At 49.5% G+C, this 22,996-nt stretch overlaps 1 protein-coding gene across 1 annotated transcript; it reads left to right on the top strand.

Annotated features, from left to right (window-relative positions):
- Positions 1 to 10,426: 10,426 nt before the first annotated feature.
- LOC134396113 (tigger transposable element-derived protein 3-like) lies at positions 10,427 to 15,504 on the top strand. Its single transcript, XM_063122477.1, has 2 exons — positions 10,427 to 10,552; positions 13,411 to 15,504. The coding sequence occupies exons 1-2, from the start codon at positions 10,513 to 10,515 to the stop codon at positions 15,405 to 15,407; spliced, it is 2,037 nt and encodes a 678-aa protein (XP_062978547.1). The 5' UTR covers positions 10,427 to 10,512; the 3' UTR covers positions 15,408 to 15,504.
- Positions 15,505 to 22,996: the final 7,492 nt, after the last annotated feature.

The raw sequence follows: 22,996 nt of genomic DNA, 5'->3' as shown, positions 1-22,996 counted from the left end.
TATAACTGAAACTTGGTGGGATGACTCCCATGACTGGAATATAGCAATTGAAGGATATAACTTGTTCAAAAAGAACAGAAGAAATAGAAAGGGAGGTGGAGTTGCACTATATGTTAAAAATACCTATCCCTGCACAGAAATACAGGCGGATGAGATTGGGAGCCCCGTCGAGAGCGTCTGGATTAAAATAAATGGGGCTAGGAATAAAAAGAATATGATAATCGGAGTCTACTACTGACCACCCAATCAAGGAGAAGACGAGGACGAAACTTTTGAGAAACAAATTGCCAGTGTTTCAAGGAAGTGTGATGTAGTAGTGATGGGGGACTTCAATTACCCTGATATCTGTTGGGAGACCATTACTGCCAAAAGCGGCCCTTCCAAGAAATTCCTGACATGTATGGGTGATAACTTTCTCCTACAGAAAGTGGTGGAAGGAACTAGAGGGTCGGCAATCCTTGACTTGTTATTGACCAAGAGGGATGACTTAGTGGATAAAGTGGCAGTCACGGGAACTCTGGGGGAAAGTGACCACGTCATACTTGAATTCTTGATTATGAAGGAGACAAAAGTCGAGTGTAGCCATACACGTACTCTGGATTTTAGGAAAGCTGATTTTAATAAACTCAGAACTACAATAAGTAAGGTCCCGTGGCAAGGGAGCCTAATGAGAAAAGGAGTGCAGGATGGGTGGGATTATCTAAAAAATGAAATTTTAAAGGCACAGTTACAAACAATTCCAACCAGGAGAAAAGATAGAAGACAACAGAGGAAACCAATGTGGCTCCACAAAAAGCTTATTGATGAACTGAAAACAAAAAGGGATACATATAGGAAGTGGAAGGAAGGCCAGGCTACAAAAGAAGAGTACAGACAAGTGGCGCAGAAATGCCGAAATGGCGTCAGGAAGGCTAAAGCTGTGAATGAGCTGAGATTAGTGAGGGATGCTAAAAGCAATAAAAAGGCTTTCTTCAGATACGTGAGTAGTAAAAGACAGAGGAAAGAAATGGTGGTTCAACTGCTTAATGAGGATGGCAAATTGATAACAGACGACAAAGAAAAGGCAGAGGTGCTCAATTCCTACTTTGCCTCGGTCTTCTCCCAAAAGCGGGTCTATGACCCCCCTGGAAAAAGTGAAGCAGAAGTTGAGGGGACAGGATTGCAGTTTGAGATTGATAAACAAATGGTCAAAGAACACCTAATTTCCTTGAATTATTATTATTATTATTTATTTATATAGCACCATCAATGTACATGGTGCTGTACAGATAACACAGTAAATAGCAAGACCCTGCCGCATAGGCTTACAATCTAATAAAGTTGTAGTAAACAATAAAGAGGGAAGGAGAATGCAAACAGGCACAGGGAAGTGTAACCAGGCACCGGGTAGGGTGAAGCTAACAGTATAGAGTTAGAACAAACTCAATATTTAAAAGCTATAGGGAAAAGAAAAGTTCTTAGCTGAGTTTTAAAAGCTGTGATTGAGTTTGTAGTTCTCAAGTGTTCTGGAAGAGCGTTCCAGGCGTAAGGGGCAGCAGAAGAAAAAGGACGAAGCCGAGTAAGGGAAGTGGAGGTCCTGGGGCAGGCGAGAAGCATGGCATCAGAGGAGCGGAGAGCACGAGCGGGGCAATAGTGTGAGATGAGAGAGGAGAGATAGGCAGGAGCTATACTGTGAAGAGCTTTGAAGGTCAGCAGGAGAAGTTTATATTGGATTCTGGAGTGAATTGGAAGCCAATGAAGAGATTTCAGAAGTGGAGTGACATGGTCAGAGCGGCGGGCCAAGAAGATGATCTTAGCAGCAGAGTGGTGGACAGAGACCAGCGGACTGGTGTGAGATGAAGGAAGGCCAGAGAGAAGAAGGTTGCAGTAGTCCAACTGAGAGATAACCAGTGCGTGAACGAGAGTCTTGGCAGAAGAGACAGACAAAAATGGTCAAATCCTGGCAATATTATACAGGAAGAAGCGACAGGATTTAGCTACTGCCTCGATATGAGGTGTAAAGGAGAGCGAGGAATCAAATATAAAGCCAAGACTACGAGCTTCCTTGACCGGAGTAAGCGTGACATCGTTGACAGTAAGAGAGAATGAGAGGTGAGGAGAAGGTTTAGGAGGAAAAACAAGCAGTTCAGTTTTTGCCATATTAAGTTTCAAACGACGATGAAGCAGCCAGGCTGAAATATCTGAAAGACATGCCGAGATACGATCGTGAACATAAGGAGAAAGTTCCCGAGATGAGAGATATAATTGTGTATCGTCGGCATACAGGTGATATTGGAGGCCATGAGATTGAATAAGCTTACCCAAGGGCAGCATGTATAAAGAAAACAACAACAGGCCAAGCACCGAGCCTTGCGGAACCCCTACTGAAAGGGGAAAAGAGGAGGACGAGCTGCCGTTAGCCGACACGCTGAAAGAGCGACCCTCTATTATTATTATTATTATTATTATTATTATTATTTATTTATATAGCACCATCAATGTACATGGTGCTGTACAGATAACACAGTGAATAGCAAGACCCTGCCGCATAGGCTTACAATCTAATAAGTTGTAGTAAACAATAAAGAGGGAAGGAGAATGCGAACAGGCACAGGGAAGTGTAAACAGGCACAGGGTAGGGCAAAACCAACAGTGTAAAGTCAGAACAAACTCAATATTTGAAGGCTATAGGGAAAAGAAAAGTTTTGAGCTGAGTCTTAAAAGCAGTGATTGAGTTTGTAGTTCTCAAGTGTTCTGGAAGAGCGTTCCAGGCGTAAGGGGCAGCAGAAGAAAAAGGACGAAGCCGAGTAAGGGAAGTGGAGGTCCTTGGGCAGGCGAGAAGCATGGCATCAGAGGAGCGGAGAGCCCGAGCGGGGCGATAGTGTGAGATGAGAGAGGAGAGATAGGCAGGAGCTAGGCAGTGAAGAGCTTTGAAGGTCAGTAGGAGAAGTTTATATTGGATTCTGAAGTGAATTGGAAGCCAATGAAGAGATTTCAGAAGTGGAGTGACATGGTCAGAGCGGCGGGCCAAGAAGATGATCTTAGCGGCAGAGTGGTGGACAGAGACCAGCGGACTGATGTGAGACGAAGGAAGGCCAGAGAGAAGAAGGTTGCAGTAGTCCAACCGAGAGATAACCAGTGCGTGAACGAGAGTCTTGGCAGAAGAGACAGACAAAAATGGTCGAATCCTGGCAATATTATACAGGAAGAAACGACAGGATTTAGCTACTGCCTCGATGTGAGGAGTAAAGGAGAGCGAGGAGTCAAATATAAAGCCAAGACTACGAGCTTCCTTGACCGGAGTAAGCGTGACATCGTTGACAGTAAGGGAGAATGAGAGGTGAGGAGAAGGTTTAGGAGGAAGAACTAGCAATTCAGTCTTTGCCATGTTAAGTTTCAAACGACGATGAAGCAGCCAGGCTGAGATATCTGAAAGACATGCCGAGATACGATCGTGAACATCTGGAGAAAGTTCCGGAGATGAAAGATATAATTGTGTATCATCGGCATACAGGTGATATTGGAGGCCGTGAGATTGAATGAGCTTGCCCAAGGGCAGCATGTATAGAGAGAACAACAACGGGCCAAGCACCGAGCCTTGCGGAACCCCAACAGAAAGGGGAAAAGAGGAGGACGAGCTGCCGTTAGCCGACACGCTGAAAAAGCGACCCTCTAGATAGGAGGCGAACCAGTTATAGACAGAGCCACAGAGTCCAAGGTCGTGGAGGGAATCTAAGAGAAGATCGTGATCAACCGTGTCAAAGGCTGCGGTTAGATCAAGGAGAATAAGAACAGAATAATGGCCTTTAGACTTGGCAGTAAGAAGATCATTGGTGATCTTGGTAAGGGCTGTTTCAGTGGAATGCAAAGGACGGAAGCCAGATTGAAAGGGATCCAGAGCAGAGTTATTAGAGAGAAAGTCAAGACAACGAGAGTAGACCAGACGTTCCAGGATCTTTGAGACAAAGGGCAAGAGGGAGACAGGTCGGTAGTTAGACAGGGATAGTCGATCAAGAGTGGGTTTTTTGAGAATGGGAGAGACTGTAGCATGTTTAAAAGCAGAAGGAAATGAACCAGAGGATAGAGAAGAATTAATGATGTGAAGCAAGGACGGGAGGATAGCGGGGATAAGATTAATAAAGACGCGAGAGGGAATCGGATCACGGGAACAAGTGGAAGGCTTCGACGAGCGCAGTATTTTAGACAGTTCATCAGTAGAGACCGAAGGGAACGCTGAGAGAGTTGCAGGAGGAACTGACAGGTGAGGGACAGGAGCTGGAAGCGGAGCAGAGCTGGCCAGATCGGAGCGAATAGTTTGGATTTTAGCATTGAAGAAAGAGGCAAAGTCATTGGCAGCCAGAGAGGCGGGGAGAGATGGTGGATTAGGCTTCAGAAGAGAATTGAAGGACGTGAAGAGCCGCTGAGGGTGCTTGGCATTTGACTGGATCAACGTTGAGTAGTGCTGCTGTTTGGCCAGTGAAATGGCAGAAGAGAAAGAGGTGAGAACAAATTTGTAATGGACAAAGTCCGCCCAGTCCTTGGTCTTACACCACAGGCGTTCGGCTGCCCGGGAACAAGAGCGAAGGTAGCGAAGGAAAGAGTTTAATGAGTTTAAAGAGTTGAATGAGTTTAAATCTCCAGGGCCCGATGAACTGCATCCAAGAGTAATGAAGGAGCTAGCAGAAGAACTCTCAGAACCTTTGTCTATTATCTTTGCAAAATCATGGAAGACGGGTGAGGTGCCGGACGAATGGAGGAGGGCTAACGTTGTCCCTATCTTCAAAAAGGGCAAAAAGGAGGAACCTGGGAACTACAGACCAGTCAGTCTGACATCCATCCCTGGGAAAATTCTGGAGCAGATTATAAAGAAGTCAGTCTGTAAACACCTTGAAATCAATGCAGTGATTACTAGAAGCCAACATGGATTTGTCAGGAACAAATCCTGTCAGACTAATTTGATCTCATTTTTTGATAGGATAACCTCCCTTGTGGACTGTGGGAATGCTGTGGATGTCATATATCTTGACTTCAGCAAAGCTTTTGACAAAGTACCACATGGCATTCTGATTAACAAACTAGCTAAAAGTGGGCTAGATGGAACAACTATTAGGTGGATCCACAGTTGGCTACAGAATCGGACTCAAAGAGTACTTATCAATGGAACCTTCTCAAACTGGGGAGAGGCAACGAGTGGGGTGCCGCAGGGCTCAGTCCTGGGCCCAGTGCTCTTCAACATTTTTATTAATGATTTGGACGAGGAGGTGCAGGGAACGCTTATCAAATTTGCAGATGACACAAAATTGGGTGGGATAGCTAATACCCTGGAAGACAGAAACAAACTTCAAAGTGATCTTGATAGGCTGGAGTGCTGGGCTGAAAACAACAGAATGAAATTTAATAGGGATAAATGCCAAGTTCTACATTTAGGGAATAGAAACCAAATGCACAGTTACAAGATGGGGGACACTTGGCTCAGCAATACTACAAACGAGAAAGATCTTGGAATTGTTGTAGATCACAAGATGAATATGAGCCAACAGTGCGATATGGCTGCCAGAAAGGCAAATGCTATTTTGGGCTGCATTAATAGAAGTATAGCTTCCAAATCACGTGAGGTACTGGTTCCTCTCTATTCGGCCCTGGTTAGGCCTCATCTAGAGTATTGTGTCCAGTTCTGGGCTCCACAATTCAAGAAGGACGCAGACAAGCTGGAGCGTGTTCAGAAGAGGGCAACCAGGATGATCAGGGGTCTACAAACAAAGCCCTATGAAGAGAGACTGAAAGAACTGGGCATGTTTAGCCTGGAGAAGAGAAGATTGAGGGGAGACATGATAGCACTCTTCAAATACTTAAAAGGTTGTCACACAGAGGAGGGCCAGGATCTCTTCTCAATCCTCCCAGTGTGCAGGACATGGAATAACGGGCTCAAGTTAAAGGAAGCCAGATTCCAGCTGGACATCAGGAAAAACTTCCTGACTGTTAGAGCAGTGAGACGGTGGAATCAGCTACCTAGGGAGGTTGTGGGCTCTCCCACACTAGAGGCATTCAAGAGGCACCTGGACAGCCATCTGTCAGGGTTGCTTTAGGGTGGATTCCTGCATTGAGCAGGGGGTTGGACTCGATGGCCTTGTAGGCCCCTTCCAACTCTGCTATTCTATGATTCTATGATTCTATGAAATTCCATCTTCATCACAACAGTTAAAGTTGCAAGAGCTATACTAGATGACCAGATTTAAAAGAGGGCAGGGCTCCTGCAGCTTTAACTGTTGTGATGAAGAGGAAATTTCACCAGGTTCTTCATATATACAAATGACACCTGATGAAATTCCCTTTTCAATAGAATTGTTAAATATACAGGAGCCCTGGCCTCCTTTTCATAGGGTCATCCTAATCTAGTCCAACTCGCTGCTCAATGCAAGAAATGTCCTTCAGGCACATTTTCTCGTGGCCGGGCTTACTTATGCTTGCAGAAACCAGCTGTGGGGAAAACAATTCAAGAGCTCAGTGGTGCCGTAACGGCAGGGCTTTGGAGCAGAAGCCCAGGACCCTGAATGAGTAGAGCCCCCAAATGCAACAGGACTGACTTACCTCATTTTGAAGGGACTGAAGTAATGCTTATGCCATCTAAAGGGGGTATGGGACGGGACACCATCATGCCATTATTAAATCTAGAATCTAAAATTACTTGCCTGCACTACTGGGCAGGGTCATGGTGTATACTCTGGGCGAAGTATAAAGTGTTGGTTATTACCTTTAAACCCTTACATGGTTTGGGTCCAGCTTACCTGCGGGATCGCCTTCTCCTGTATAATCCGCCCTGCACACTCAGGTCCTCTGGGAAGAATCTACTTCAGTCAACCAAAACTAGGCTGACAACTGTTACCCAGAGGACCTTCTCTTCTGTTGCTCCCAGACTGTGGAATGGCCTGCTGGAGAAGATTCGTCAACTATAAAGACTGATATCTTCCGGCAGGCCTACCCAATTGAATTTTAAAATGTCTGGCTGTTATTTTAATAATGTAGTAGTTTTATACGTTTTTAATCAGTTTTATATATTTTATAGTATTTTTATATTTGATGTTGTACCCCGCCTCGATCCAGAGGGAGAGGCGAGTAAGAAATAATAATAATAATAATAATAATAATAATAATAATAATAATAAGCAAGATAGAAACTGCAGGCGAGGGAAAGGTTTCAACAGACCATCTTGCCTGCTGATTTTCTCTTGTAATGGCCCTTGCATTAGTCCTAGGAGATGTTCATAGAATCATAGAATAGCAGAGTTGGAAGGGGCCTACAAGGCCATCGAGTCCAACCCCATGTAAAGCCTAGTTCCGTCTCCAGTTTCTAAAATAAGAGACACCAAGGCCTCTCGTGCTTTCCTCTCTGACCCCAGATGTGTGCCAACTGGTTGCAGCTGCTCATTAGAGAGGGAGGGGCACTTTGCCCTTGCTCAGAGGCACTCTTGTTTTGGCGGTTATTTCACACCCAGCAGAGCATGGTGCATTTGCGGGTGCAAATGGCGGTTACTTCGTGTCACAGGCTGCGGCTGACAGGGCCTTTTAACTCTGCCCACCTAAGGTTTGGGATCTTCCCGTTCATCTCGTGTACCTTGGCAGGGAGGGTCGGAGGCGGGCAACGTATTTACTTTGTGTTGCCTTTCTGGGGTACCCCACCCGCTCTGTGCTGCAGCAGCCCCCCTTGAGAAAGCGAGGCGGTTCGGCTTCTCCAGAGGAAGGGCCACCTTCTCCATCCTCTTCCAGCATCCTTCTGCCCCAGCCAATGGGGCCGCTGCCAGCAAAGGCCGGTGGGCTGTCCCTGGGGGTGTCACTGCTAGTTCTTCAATGAACCATTGTCCCCTCCTCCCTGCCCATTGGAGGGCGCCCCGTCCAATCCAGGCCAAGAAGAGATCCTAAACAGAAAAGCACGACCAATTAGAGAGGTGAACATAGAGCGGGCAGAGGATGGGGGCCCAGGGGTGGGGGGGTTTGCTGGATGCAAGAGGCTGAGCATCCCGTTGGCAGCAGCAGTGCCGCCCGGGCCTCGTCCTGGCTGCCCCATGGCTGCTGGGTCACTGAGTGCGGGCACAGCGGGGCAGCCTCCTTCCTCCCCAAGGGATGCTCTGCTCCTGGCATCCTTCAGCTCTCTGCATCCAGCATCCTCTTTTGGTCCCGGTGGTGGTGCTGAATCCCCTGGGCAGGCTCTGTGAGGAGCGTCAAGGGCAGAGGAGGCGGCAGAGACTCACGGCCCTCGACATGAGCCGATGAAGAGGAGGGCCCAGGTGGAGCCAGGTAAGGCCGGAACGGAGGCGGTGGGGGAGAGCTGGCTGGGGGGCTTTGGCAGAGCTGGGCCATGGCACCTGCTTCCCATGCTGCGACGCGGAAAGTCATAGAGAGATTCCATGAGCATGTGTAGAGGGCTTTTCACTCACCACCAGCCTAGTCGCAACAGCCCAGCCCATACAGGACTGGAATCATAGAATAGTAGAGTTGGAAGGGTCCTCTAAGGCCATCAAGTCCAACCCTCTGCTCAATGCAGGAATCCACCTTAAAGCATCCTTGACAGATGGCTGTCCAGCTGCCTCTTGGAGGCCTCTCAGGTGGGAGAGCCCACCACCTCCCTAGGTCCTTGGACCTATTGTCATGCTGCTCTAGCAGTCAGCAAGTTTTTCCTGATGTCCAGCTGGAATCTGGCTTCCTGTCACTTCAGCCTGTTATTCCGTGTCCTGCACTCTGGGAGGTTGGAGAAGAGATCCTGGCCCTCCTCTGTGTGGCAATCTTTTAAGTATTTGAATCGTGGAGGGAGTTTCTGGGTGGTTCTGCAGTAGGGCAAGCGTTCTTTCGAGTCTCCTCCCAGAGAGTCGGGAGACCCCCGCCACAAAGAAAGCCGCTCGTCCTCTCATAAATCAATATTTATTTATTTATTTATTTATTGCACTTATATACCACTCCCATAGCCAGGGCTCTCTGGGCTGTTTACAGAAATTCTAAAATTAAGATAAAAACGAGTATACAAAATTTAAAATTCTAAAACACAGAATATGCACACATAAAGCATTAAAAACCGTTAAAAAAACTAAACATGTGGGTGATTAAGATGTGCCGCCATATGCCTGGGCAAAGAGGAAAGTCTTAACCTGGCGCCGGAAAGATAGCAGCGTTGGCGCCAGGCGAGCCTCCTCAAGTCATTCAACACGACGGGCGGGGAAGGGAAATGTCCAGCTACGGCAGGACGGACTTTATGTGGACTCTGACGTGCTTTTGCCAATCGATGGAGAAGTTTGCTGTACCTACTGCTCAGCTTTGCAGAAAGCAACTTGAGTGATGGTCCTTGGTGAATGAGGTGACCAGAGGAAGCACACGCAGAGCCCTGAATTGCAGTATAGGCAACTCATAGGAACCGCCTTCCTCAACTGGCGCCCTCCAGGTGTTTTGGACTACAACTCCATCATCCCCGGCCAATGATGAGAGTTGTAGTCAAGCACATCTGGAGGGTGCCACGTCGGGAAGGTTGTAGTAAGTGAATCCTTCATCTTAGAAGTGAACAAGATGTTATCTTGGCAAACCTATGTTGGTCGTCCATTACACCAGCCTTCCTCAACCTGGGGCGCTCCAGATGTGTTGGACTACAACTCCCAGAATGCCCCAGCCAGCTGGCTGGGGCATTCTGGGAGATGCAGTCCAACACATCTGGAGCGCCCCAGGTTGAGGAAGGCTGCGTTACACCATCGGCCTGATTTGCACATAACGCTAAGCCATGGTGCGGCTTGTCGAAATCTGGCTTGTCACTGTGCCCACACCCATCTCTGCAAACAAACTGTGGCTTGTTAATCAACTACAAACCACAGACAGAAGCCATGGTCTGGCTTGTCTAAACCATGGCTTGTTGTGATGTCTGAACGCAGAATCATGGCTGATCCATGGCATGTTTGTGCTGCTGCCTGTCTTGAACCAAGGCGCCTGGCAAGAACAGCTTGAAAGCAACACTGCTCTAAAGGCTGGCAAAACAGGTGGGAGAGAAACAAATTATTATTGTTATATTTATTTATATCCTGCATGAAAACCAGAAATAGAGAAAACGAGCCGTGGTTTGTTTGCTCATCTGCAAAACAATTAATGACCAAAGCAACACACCATGGTTAACTTAAGCCGCGGTTTAGCACTGTGTGTGAACACAGCTTATAGTCTTTGGCACAACAAACCCCTCAATCCCAATATCTTTTTAGACAAGCTTTCCCTGGACTGGAAAGTTAAATCTGATGTTCTACGATAGTTTTAAAGTTTTAATCTTGACTTTTATATTATGTTTTTAATTGTAAACTGCCCGGAGAGCCTTGGCTGTTGGGCAGTATAAATACGTAATAAATAAATAAATCCCTTGCCCTCGTGTCATTAAGCTTGGGGTGCTGAATGTGGCGTTCGACGGCTACTCGCAGGGCCCGGCAGTGTCTGAAGACATCGTGGCATCTTCACCCAGACGGCGCGAGGGACCTGAGAAGATACTCGGCAGCGCTCCTGTCAGCTCCAGTGGCGATGATGAAGGAGAAGAACCGGGGCCGCCGGACCTTCCAAGGTGGAGTGTGTCTGTCATAGAATCATAGAATAGCAGAGTTGGAAGGGGCCTACAAGGCCATCGAGTCCAACCCCCTGCTCAATGCAGGAATCCACCCTAAAGCATCCCTGACAGATGGTTGTCCAGCTGCCTCTTGAAGGCCTCTAGTGTGGGAGAGCCCACCACCTCCCTAGGTAACTGATTCCATTGTCGTACTGCTCTAACAGTCAGGAAGTTTTTCCTGATGTCCAGCTGGAATCTGGCTTCCTTTACCTTGAGCCCGTTATTCCGTGTCCTGCACTCTGGGAGGATTGAGAAGAGATCCTGGCCCTCCTCTGTGGGACAACCTTTCAAGTATTTGAAGAGTGCTATGATGTCTCCCCTCCATCTTCTTTTCTCCAGGCTAAACATGCCCAGTTCTTCCAGTCTCTCCTTATAGGGCTTTGTTTCCAGACCCCTGATCATCCTGGTTGCCTTCCTCTGAACACGCTCCAGCTTGTCTGCGTCCTGCGTCCGCAAGGGCCCTTTATGCATTGTCGTGAGTTACTCACCGGTGGCACGTGAGTGCTTTGAAACCGCAGTGGTTGGTCGGTTAGCGCTGCCCCCTCCTCATGGCTGCCACTGGCTTGCTTAACAGACAGAGCGCTGGTGGCCATGTAGGCTGGGGGTATCTGCTGCTCTACCGTCTCACCACCACCACCACCGTTGTCCAGGTGAGAGCAAGGGGCCGTTGAACCAGCAGGTGGCAACCATAAAGAGGAGAAAATCCAGGGGGCTCTCGCCGGGGAGTGGGCCCTCAGCAGGGGCCCAACCAGGTTTACCCTTGGTGCCAGCCCCGGTGCTGAGGCCTAGCAGCCTCAGGGGAGACGCAGCGTTAAGCTGCGTGGCGATTTTGGAGCAGGCCACCCTCCGTTTTCTCAGTGTGCTGAGGCTGTTCTGAAACTCTGGCCACGGGGAAGGTCCTAGTAAGTGAATCCTCCATCTTAGGTCTGAGCTAGATGTTCTCTTGGCAAAACTATGTTGGTCCTCAATGACACCATTGGCCTGGTTTGCACATAACGCTTAAGCCATGGTGATGTTATTGGGTCTCCCCCCATTTGCGCCAGTATGAATGGTTAAACCATTGGGACGGTGGGGCAGGGCGTTTTCCATCATTTCTCCATAATGCTAGAACAGCCTTCCCCAAGCCATTTCCCTCCAGATGTCTTGGACTGCAACTCCCACCATCCCCAGCCTGAGAATGATGGGAGCTGCAGTCCAACACTTCTGGAGAGAGCTGGCTTGGCAAAGGCTGCTTTGGAATATTTGGCTCTTTTCAACCTTTCCACTCTCCCCCTGGCTGCCATCTAGATGCATTGGACTACAGGGGATGATGGTGGGCCCGCTGTGACCAATTTGCCCAGCACTTTGCAGACAAGATCTGGACGGGGTTACGCTCCCCCTGAAGACGCAGGTCCGCAGCTTGGGTGTACTTCTGGACTCAGTGTACTTCTGGATGCCCAGGTTTCGGCGGTGGCCAGGAGTGCATTTGCACAGTTAAAGCTAGTGCGTCAGCTGCGCCCGTTCCTAGAGATGTCGGACCTGGCCCCGGTGACACATGCCTTAGTTACATCCCGATTGGATTACTGTAACGCGCTCTACGTGGGGCTGCCTTTGAAGAGTGTTCGGAAACTCCAGCTGGTTCAAAGAGCTGCAGGAGTAAAAAATAGCCAAAGGCAAGAGTGGAACCAAGTAATCTTCAACAATAATATTAGTAAAAAATGTATTAAAGTGCCAGGTGCCCATGAGTTTCGAATGCAGTTGCGTTCTTCCTCAGGGCTTTATCTAAAAAATGAAGAAGTCCTTTGTATCATAATAGAGTGCTATCATGTCTCCCCTGGAGTGTGTTCAGAGGAGGGCAGCCAGGATGATCAGGGGTCTGGAAACAAAGCCCTATGAAGAGAGACTGAAAGAACTGGGCAGGTTTAGCCTGGAGAAGAGAAGATGGAGGGGAGACATGAGAGCACACTTCAAATACTTGAAAGGATGTCACACAGAGGAGGGCCAGGATCTCTTCTCGATCCTCCCAGAGTGCAGGACACGGAATAGCGGGCTCAAGTTAAAGGAAGCCAGATTCCAGCTGGACATCAGGAAAAACTTCCTGACTGTTAGAGCAGTACGACAATGGAATCAGTTATCTAGGGAGGTGGTGGGCTCTCCCACACTCGAGGCCTTCAAGAGGCAGCTGGACAGCCATCTGTCAGGGATGCTTTAGGGTGGATTCCTGCATTGAGCAGGGGGTTGGACTCGATGGCCTTGTAGGCCCCTTCCAACTCTGCTATTCTATGATTCTATGATTCTATGATTCTATGAAAAGAGGAGGCTAAGGGGAGACCTGATTGAGGTGTACAGAATCATGCCTGGTGCGGAGAATGTGGAGAGGGAGGCATTTCTCTCCCAATCCCATAATACTAGAACCCAATGGGGTCATATCCCATGAAGCAGATTCGTGGGAGATTCAGGACAAATAAAAGGAAGGACTTCTTCACACAGCGCAGAGTTAAACTCTAGAACTCACTACCACAAGATGTAGTGATGGCCACCAATTTGGCTTTAAAAGGGTTGGATAAATTCTTGGAGGAGGGGACTATCCATGGCTACCAGCCCTGGTGACTGTGTGCTACCTCCAGTCTCAGAGGCAGTAAGCCTGTGTGCACCAGTTGCTGGGGAACATGGGTGGGAGGGTGCTGTTGCACCATGTCCTGCGTTGTGGGTCCCTGGTCGACAGCTGGCCAGCCACTGTGTGAACTGAGTGCTGGACTACATGGACCCTCGCTCTGATCCAGCCTCAGGCCGCTTCTGATGTTCTTGAGTAACCCTCCCACACTTTCTTTCCCCAGGAGAGGACCGGCAACCAAAAAGTGTTAAGGAGGAGGTGGGTTTGGAGATGCGTCCGAAGAAGCAGGAACCGCCTCCCAACAGCTTGCCTGGAAAAGGCAGAGAAAATGGACTTCGTCAGGCGGAACGTGGGCAGAACCGCCTAGAACCCCAGCAGCCCGAGCCTGGAACAGCCAATGGCGAGGAGCTGCCGGTGGACCCTCGCGGGGGTGCCGGCTCCGGCGCACTGGCCTTTGGGACCTGCAGGCCCCAGCTGGGAGAGCTGCCGCATTGGTGCCTGGAGTGTGGGAAGAACTTTGGCCAGAAGGCCGAGCTGGAGAAGCACCAGCTGAACCACGCCGGTCCCTGTTCATACATCTGCAGGGACTGTGGCAGGAGCTTCGTGGAGCACGTGGCCTTCGCCACGCGCCAGGGAGGCTGCACAGCGGCGGGGAGTTCCTTCAGCCCCGCCGGGTGCCGGAGGAGGACGTTGCCTCTGTCGAGCGAGACCGTCGTGCAGAGGAAGGAGCGGAAGGAGCTGTCCCTGCAGGAGAAGGTCCGGGTGCTGGAGATGTTGGAAGGGCCCAAGGTGTCCCAGAGCGAGCTCGCCAAACGCTTTGGCGTCTCCCAGCCCCAGATCTGCCGCATCATCAAGAACAAAGAGCGCATCCTCGCGGAGTGGTGCAAGAACGCCAACCCGGGGCGCAAGCGCAAGTTGGAGGAGAAGGCCGCGGCCGGCGACGCGGCCCTGTTGCAGTGGTTTGAGCGCAGCTATGCATCCAGCGCCCCCGCCAATGGGATGCATCTCCCAGACACGGCCCAGCGTCTGTCCGAGACCTTAGGGAAGCCGGAGTTGGAAGCCAGCATGGGTTGGCTGAGCGGCTTCAGCGCGCGGCACAAAGTCGCCCTTGAAAGGCCTCTTGCTGAGAAACGGAACGGCGAGCCGCCGGAGGTGGCGTGCTGGGAGAACACAGTCCTGCCCTACGTCCTCAGCAAGTACGATCCTCCTGACGTCTACGCTTGTGGCGAGGCGGCCATCTTATTTAGAGCGACTCCAGAAGATCCGGCTTTGGAGAAGAGAGAGGAAGGCCGGGACCAGCTCACCGTCCTGCTCTGCGTCAATATGGACGCTTCAGACCAACGGGACGCCCTGATTGTGGGCAAGACCCCGCGGCCCTTTGGCTTCCAAGGGGCCAACGCGCCGGCGTTTCCGCCCGTGGCCTACCGAGCCAACGGCAAGGCCTGGATGACGGCGGCCATCTTTACCGAGTGGCTCCAGAAATTCAACGACGACATGAAACGCAGGCGGAGGAGCGTCGTTCTTTTCCTGGTCCAGTGCGGCGCGCACCCCTACGTGGAGTTCTCCAACGTGAAGATGTTCTTCATGCCTCCCGGCTCTTCCCGGATCCATCCCCTCGAGCAAGGGGTCATCCAGAACTTCAAGTGCAACTACCGGAGGAGGATGCTGATCCGCCTCCTCGTCGCGCTCGACAGCAAGGCGTCCGCGCCGACCAGCCGGCTCTCCAAGCACCTGGCCCTTTTGGACGCCATCCATATGATCGTCCAAGCCTGGTCGGAGATCTGTCCCCAGACTGTAAAAAACGGCTTCCAAGCCGCTGGTTTTGGCTCAAACTCCCGCATCCTAACTCCTCCAGCGGATGTGGTTCATGCCCTGGGCTTCAAGACCCAAGAGCAATTTGAGCGGTTTGTATTGGTGGACGAGGGGCTGGAGTGTTTTGGGGACCAGGATGGGGCCGAGACGGTCAAGGACGTCCAACCAGGTCAAGAACCAACCTGTGCGACAGCAGAGGATGAGCTGAAGAGGGAAGACCTGGCTTTGCCCCCCTGCCCCTCAAAGGCAGAAGTCATGGAGAGTTTGGCCAAACTGAGGAGCTATTTTGAATGTCACTCGGTACCGTCCACCGTGTTCCAGACATTCTACAAGCTGGAGGACATGGTTCACGGGATGTCTTTGGCCGATATGCAAGGGTTACGGATTAAGGCCTTGAACAACAATTGATTCAGAGCCAGAAGATGAACTGTAGCTCTTCATACAAGTCGTCGGGATTGGATCCAGACTTAGGCGTGTCCAAATGGGCTGGCGGAAGTGGACTTCCTCAACCCAGCAGCCCCTCCAGCCCTCTGAAAATGGTACCGAGAGGGTCGGGGGACCCTGCTGGATGGGGAGGGGGAGCTGTGGTGCGGGGCAGGGGAGAATCCTCCAAATTGGGCAGAGGAGGCACCATTTGTGAGTGGAGTCCGTCCATCAACGAAAGGCGCCTTCTAGATCCAACCCTTGATTTCTATGTGGGGGGGGGTTCCCGTGACTCTACCAAGGCATTTTTTTTGGTGGTGTTTTTAAAAAAACAAAACCAGATCTTGATAGTGATCCAGTTATTTTGGAAAGTAACACTAGAAAATACACCATTTTTTCCCTGGGAATTCGTGTGTGGAAAGAAGTATCATGTTGCATCAAGGGTCTATGCAGCTTCTCCTAAGAGCAGCCTTCCTCAACCTGGGGTGCTCCAGATGTGTTGGACTACAACTCCCAGAATGCCCCAGCCAGGGAGTTGTAGTCCAACACATCTGGAGCGCCCCAGGTTGAGGAAGGCTGCCTTAGAGGCTTCTACAGTGAGGGATAAAGGGTTGGTACGTGGATTATTGCCGCTTCTCCCAACCTGGCGCCCTTCACATGTCTTGGGTTAAAACTCCCATCGTCCCCATCCAGCATGATGGGGCCTATAGTCCAAATCATCTGGAGGGCAACAGGTCAGGGACAGTTGGTTTACTATAACATCCCTGCTTTTCCACAGAGCGCTTTTCACCGGAGGAGTTGTTGGCTCCTTCTACAATCTTTTGAAGGATTCTCCACAGATTGGCTGCTCAGTGACAATGTTTCTGTGGGGTTTCTGGGAGGAATGCCGTTCTTGAACTGGGGGGGGCAGCCTCTGAGCAGTGAGGTCCCCGTGGCCCCCAACATGCTGCCCACCCCAACCTTCATACCTCCAGCCAGCACAAGTGGAGGCTGGTGGCTCCATGTCAGTGGGGCTGTGATTCCACTCCAGGTTTCAGTCAGAACTCTCAAGGACTGGTTCTGGCTGAAACCCGGAGCGGAATCACCGCTCCACCTTGGATAGCTCCTTTAAAGTTCTAACTAGTTCCGGATGAAACCCAGAGCGGATTTACCACCCTTACTAACATTGGAGCCACCAGAACCCAACTGGGTCCCGTCCAAATCTTTGGCCTGACCCCTTGCCATCAGCTGTACTGCTTAGGCTGCTGGACGTTGTAGGCCAAAACATCTGGAGGGCCGTATATCGCCCATCCCTGATCTACCCAGAAGATCTCCCGTATCCTCAGAGGTCAGCAGATGGAGCTTTTGTGCACTTTGGGATAGTCTTCCACATCAGTCTGCCACTCAGCCTCCCCCAACCGGTGCCCTCCAGCTGTGTTGGACTGCAACGCCCACAATTCCCAGCCAGCATGAAACTAATCTGTCAGTGATCTGATTTCTGAAGGATATAGAGATCCAACCCTCCAGAGTAGCAATAAACTCATACAGTGTCCAGGCCTAAACAGAATGTTTTGTTTTATTTAGAATTCAAATGGTGGAAGGGGAAAAAAACCTGCAGCACAATAACAATTGCAACTTCATGAAGGGAATTACACCAGGGGTATTTAATCTTTCTGTGATAAGTATAAAAAGAACATCTAAGGATGGAAGCCTGGAGAAGAGAAGACTGAGGGGAGACATGAGAGCACTCTTCAAAGACTTGAAAGGTTGTCACACAGAGGAGGGCCAGGATCTCTTCTTGATCCTCCCAGAGCACAGGACACGGAATAACGGGCCCAAGTTAAAGGAAGCCAGATTCCGGCTGGACATCAGGAAAAACTTCCTGACTGTTAGAGCAGTACGACAATGGAACCAGTTACCTAGGGAGGTGGTGGGCTCTCCCACGCTAGAGGCCTCCAAGAGGCAGCTGGACAACCCTCTGTCAGGGATGCTTTAGGGTGGATTCCTGCATTGAGCAGGGGGTTGGACTCGATGGCCTTGTAGGCCCCTTCCAGCTCTGCTATTCTAGGATTCTATGTTTTAAATGTAATATAGAGGAGATGGCCGGCCTTTGTTGCCTCTTGGCCTTCTACCTGCTTGGAAAGGCCATCCAGGAATGGGTACGGATTCATCCTCACCACCACCACGTGCCATTCAACTCTTTTCTCACCTAATATAGAGACAACTCATTTGTAAAAATGGATTGTCACCTCATACCCAGGAGGGTGGTCTGGAAGGTCCCAGCTGCCACTGACATGGCGAAGGAGGTAGCGGCAGGCTGAGGAAAAGTGTCACAAGAGCATAATTCAAGGCCGGCCCTCACCCAGATCCTCCCTCTCCCCCCCTCCCCAGCACTTGGCGAAACTGAGGAGTGATTCGGAGCATGAGCAGAGTGCCAGACTTTCACTGCTCAATAACAGCCCATCCCTCAAATAGGTCAAGTTGGGGAATAGGACATCCAGATCAGACGGCCTGCTTTAAATAGACGGTTTGGCCCTTTGCACTTCTCTTTAGAGCAGCCTTCCTCAACCTGGGGCGCTCCAGATGTGTTGGACTGCATCTCCCAGAATGCCCCAGCCTGGCTGGGGCATTCTGGGAGATGCAGTCCAACACATCTGGAGCGCCCCAGGTTGAGGAAGGCCGCTTTAGAGAAATTAAGCATGGAGGCCGGAACAACTGCTGTCAAAGACGGTTGGCTTCTGTCTCTGGGTGTTGCGTGGGCAAAGGTACAATGTCGCTAGAAAGCGGAGTGGGTGGAAAGGTTCTTTTCTATTTTGTGCATAAGTACATTATCTATCTGTCTAATTATTATTATTATATTTATTTGTATCCCGCCTTTTGCCCAATGCTGGGCCTCAAGGCAGCCTTACAAAGTTTAAAATATACATGGGGCGGGGGGGAACAAAACCATAAACATTTTAAATACACAACAAAATTATAAGAAATTAACATAGATGGAGGGCCAGATTATTCTCCAAAGGCCTGCTGGAACAAAAAAGTTTTTGCCTCCTTCCGAAAGCACATGAAGGAGGGAGCCAGTCTAGCTTCCCCGGGAAGAGAGTTCCAGAGCACCGGAGCAGCCACCGAGAAGGCCTTCTCCCATGTTCCCACCAAGCGTGCCTGTGAAGAAGGTGGGACTGAAAGAAGGGCTTCTCCAGAAGGTCTCAAAGCACGGGCAGGCTCATAAGGGAGAATACGTTCTTTCAAATAACCTGGACCCGAACCATATAGGCAAGACGAGGAGCGCGAAAGGGCAGAGCTAAGCAGGTTCTGCGTGGCTAAATATCCAGAAGGTGGTTTAAGGCATCCTATGGTAAGCACCCTCCTCTCCTCAAAACTACATACTTTTAAGAGACATCTTTTATTTGACAGAATTCTTCCACCGCTCAGAAGGAACACAAGTCGGTCTTGTTTTAAATCCATACTTTATTGAAGGCGGCTTTTCCCCATTGATGCACCAGCCAGTACATCAAACAAAGGAAGACAGACAGACACAAAACTAGAGGGGAGAACTTCGTAATTTCTGTGTGTGTGTTTTTCCCTCCTCATGTGGGGGAAATGTTCCTAGAAAGGAGCATTCGAAGAACAGGTCACAGTCAGGTTCTCGGCCAGCCCTCCCCAAACTGGCGCCCTCCCGATACGTTGCACTCCAACTCCCATCACCCTCAGCCAGCATAACTCCCCAGATTGGGGAAGGCTCTTCTAGGTGAAGGGGGTGGAGCACAGGTGATCCCAGAAAAGGAGTGCAGCACAACAGCATCAACATTTGCAATTTGCTTGGTTCTCAAACTTGGTGGAAATTATGTCACCATGGGAGGGGTTTTTTTTGTCTGGGAGAGGGAGGCAAGAAAAAGGGCCCTCTGGGAGGAAATTAAAATATTTGCTGGGCTTTCTTGACTATCAGAGCCAAACACGATTCTGTCATTTGGCCTCAGAAATCACAGACCCGCCTTCCCCAACCTGGGCCCGCCAGGTGTGTTGGACTACAACTCCCCTTATCCCCGTGGGGGCCTGTGCCTTTGAAGGGGTTATGGCAGATTTTTCATTCACCTTCCCTGCAACATTCTGCAAAATCACAACATGCAGGTGACTGTAGCTGGGATGGGTGGGCACTATATATGGTTACCAGAAAGTAGGAACTGCCGCAACACCAGTAACCCATGGGAACATGGGAAGCTGCCTTATACGGCGTCAGAACCTTGGTCCATCTAGCTCAGGATTGTCAACACTGACTGGCAGCAACGGTTCTCCAGGGCTTCAGGCGGGATTCTTTGCCAGCCCTACCTGGAGATGCTGCCAGGAGTCGAACCCGGGGCCTTCTGCATGCCACGCAGGGGGGCTCTACCTCCCTGCCCTGTATCCTCCCATCGTTGCCACGTGGCAGAAGAGCCACGTAGTTCTGAGTGGTTTGGCCAAGCAAGACAGAGGAAGATTGTAGCGAGATGAAGCGCATGTGGGCTGCTCAGTGAATGGCTGAATTATGTGAGAGATCTCTGTCCCTCTGCACCAATACAAGAAAGGGAGGCACACGCTCAGTTGTGGCTGCCGGGCCCCTTCCATCAGCTCAGCTAGGAGCTGCCACCACTTGGCTCCTATCTCTTAGTACTGCTTTGAACAGCAGCTGCTCCAGCTGGCCATAGTAAAACAGTAGGAAATCTGGGGTACATGAACTTGTTTACCTTCTTCTTCCCACCCTGTTCTCTGTTCTTCCTGCACTTTGTCACTGAGGTTTTAAGGCAGGGGAGGGGAGCTTTTTTGCCTCCCCCCTACACTAATAAAGCAGCCTGGACGATGTCAGGGAGCAGAGACCCAATCCCAAAGCCCCACCATCAGCAAACACACCCACACCCCTGCATTTTGTCTTCCTCAGTACAGAGGCGTGGAACTCTGTGCCTCTCTCTGTGCAGAGAAAGGCACTTGGCCAAGCCAAACACACGCACCTGCGTCTTGACCAGCATCCAAAGCAGAATTCCCACGGTTATCTCCACTCTGTAATCAGAGATAACAGCAGGGATTCCTTTCCCTGTAGTTAAGGGGGTGGAGAATGGGAAAGAAAGCTCCAGAGGCTGGATGCTGAACCTCTGCAGGCCCTGTTCAGCCCTGTTTTAAGCCATATTTTGAACTGAAACCATCTTGAGAAGTTTGGCAGAGATGTGGGAAATAAACAGAGAGAGAAAGAAGAAACAAATCACAGTACAGTTATTAAATTGTACCTTATAGGCTCTTGATCCACAGTGGCTGGCAGTTTCACTATATGACTATAGTCATGTGTACATAGTTCTGTAAATAGCTGAGTTCAGTCACCGCCTCCACCAGTCAAGCTGGGCCACCAGCTGGCTGAGATCTGAGTTCAAGTCCTACCTCTGCCAGCCTTGTATTTTCCTGGGGCTCACAGTCTGGTGTATTACAGTCTCATGTGTTGCCGAGACCCAACATGATCAAGACGGTTAAACGCTCTGCCGATGACAATTCACAGTGAAGAGCTTTATGCTTTAGGCTAGAGGAAGAGGTCATGTGGATGATGGAGAAATCCCCGAGCACACCCTGCAGGATCATGTCGAATGCAGTTTGTAAACAGCAAGGGGAGACCTTCTGCAGCTTCATTAATCAGAAACTTCATTCTTTGACGTTGTCATCGTTCATTTATTATGATATATTAACCTATCTGGAATAACTACCAGTTTACATTTCAATTCTCTTGACTCGCAATGTGGATTGTGAACAACCACACAGTTTTCCCCAGATGACTTCAGCTGGGTTAGTGTCACTCTGCTCATTAATCCTCAAATTTGGGGAAATGGGACATTTTAAAAAAAAATGTGGATGACAGAAGGAGCAGTGCTCCAGGGCATGGTTAAGCCAATACCCTCCAGACCACGGCTGCTGATCACATTTTCCCTCTCACCCCACCCCCCTAGCTAAATTAAACAGGACCGTTCACATAATAAGTATTGGCAAGTGGAACTAGCACCAGCCTTTAAGAGCACTTTGGAAGAGGGATCCTCATCCTCCTTTAGCTACTGAAAGGACAAGTAAAGTCAAAGTACATTAAAGGAATTAATTCATCCTTGTAAACAAAAGGTACACAAAATTTACTATCCAGCTTACACATTTCAAATTAAACACAAAAGAACAGGCTGCAATTCTGGCTGTAACCCCCCCCCCCTTTAATTCACTGAGATTTACTTCTGAGTAAACATCCAATTTACAAAAGCTCATGCCCTCCGTAGCAACTGTTACAGAAAGTTGGGGCAAAGCCTATATGTAAACCTGGATTAATTTGTGCCACGTAATCCTCTGAACTCTTCTTTGGATAATCGCGTAGAAAATCGTCCGCTCGGACATCTGATCATACCCCAATGTGAAGCAGTACACCCTTGCAGCTTCGGGAAGGGGCGGGTTTATAGAATCACAGATTGAACGCCAGAAATGCCTCTCTGACATGCATGCAAATGATCAACCTCCAAATAAAAAGCTAATCAACTACAGTGTCTTCTTAGGGAAAGATTTTTCAACTACCCAACTGCCTTATGTTCTTCAAATTCCTGGAATTTGAAGAACATTTTTTTTAAAAAGCTGATGCCGAGTGAGGCTAAAACGTATACCCTGCTCTTTTCAACCCCACTTGCCGTTTTCTCCCTAACGGATACCATAGAATCATAGAATAGCAGAGTTGGAAGGGGCCTACAAGGCCATCAAGTCCAACCCCCTGCTCAATGTAGGAATCCACCCTAAAGCATTCCTGACAGAGGGTTGTCCAGCTGCCTCTTGAAGGCCTCCAGTGTGGGAGAGCCCACAACCTCCCTAGGTAACTGATTCCATTGTTGTACTGCTCTAACAGGAAGTTTTTCCTGATGTCCAGCTGGAATCTGGCTTCCTGTAACTTGAGCCCGTTATTCCATGTCCTGCACTCTGGGAGGATTGAGAAGAGATCCTGGTCCTCCTCTGTGTGACAACCTTTCAAGTCCCTGAAGAGTGCTATCATGTCTCCCCTCAATCTTCTCTTCTCCAGGCTAAACATGCCCAGTTCTTTCAGTCTCTCTTCATAGGGCTTTGTTCCAGACCCCTGATCATCCTGGTTGCCCTCCTCTGAACACGCTCCAGCTTGTCTGCGTCCTTCTTGAATTGTGGAGCCCAGAACTGGACGCAATACTCTAGATGAGGCCTAACCAGGGCTGAATAGAGAGGAACCAGTACCTCACGTGATTTGGAAGCTATACTTCTATTAATGCAGCCCAAAATAGCATTGGCCTTTCTTGCAGCCATATCACACTGTTGGCTCATATTCGGCTTGTGATCTACAACAATTCCAAGATCCTTCTCGTTTGTAGTATTGCTGAGCCAAGTATCCCCCATCTTGTAACTGTGCCTTTGGTTTCTATTTCCTAAAAGTAGAACTTGGCATTTATCCCTATTAAATTTCATCCTGTTGTTTTCAGCCCAGCACTCCAGCCTATCAAGATCACTTTGAAGTTTGTATCTGTCTTCCATTGTATTAGCTATCCCACCCAATTCTGTGTCATCTGCAAATTTGATCAGCGTTCCCTGCACCTCCT

Source organism: Elgaria multicarinata, chromosome 1 (assembly GCF_023053635.1).
Source record: "Elgaria multicarinata webbii isolate HBS135686 ecotype San Diego chromosome 1, rElgMul1.1.pri, whole genome shotgun sequence".
Classification (NCBI taxonomy): domain Eukaryota; kingdom Metazoa; phylum Chordata; class Lepidosauria; order Squamata; family Anguidae; genus Elgaria; species Elgaria multicarinata.
The sequence above is the reverse complement of the archived record's forward strand: the minus strand, read 5'-3'. Positions and strand labels throughout refer to the sequence as shown.

Bases quoted from the DNA above. Each gene is read 5' to 3' on its own strand.
- LOC134396113 (XM_063122477.1), top strand. From the start codon at position 10,513: ATGATGAAGGAGAAGAACCGGGGCCGCCGGACCTTCCAAG. The intron at 10,553-13,410 runs GTGGAGTGTGTC...TTCTTTCCCCAG, and splicing joins GGGCCGCCGGACCTTCCAAG to GAGAGGACCGGCAACCAAAA.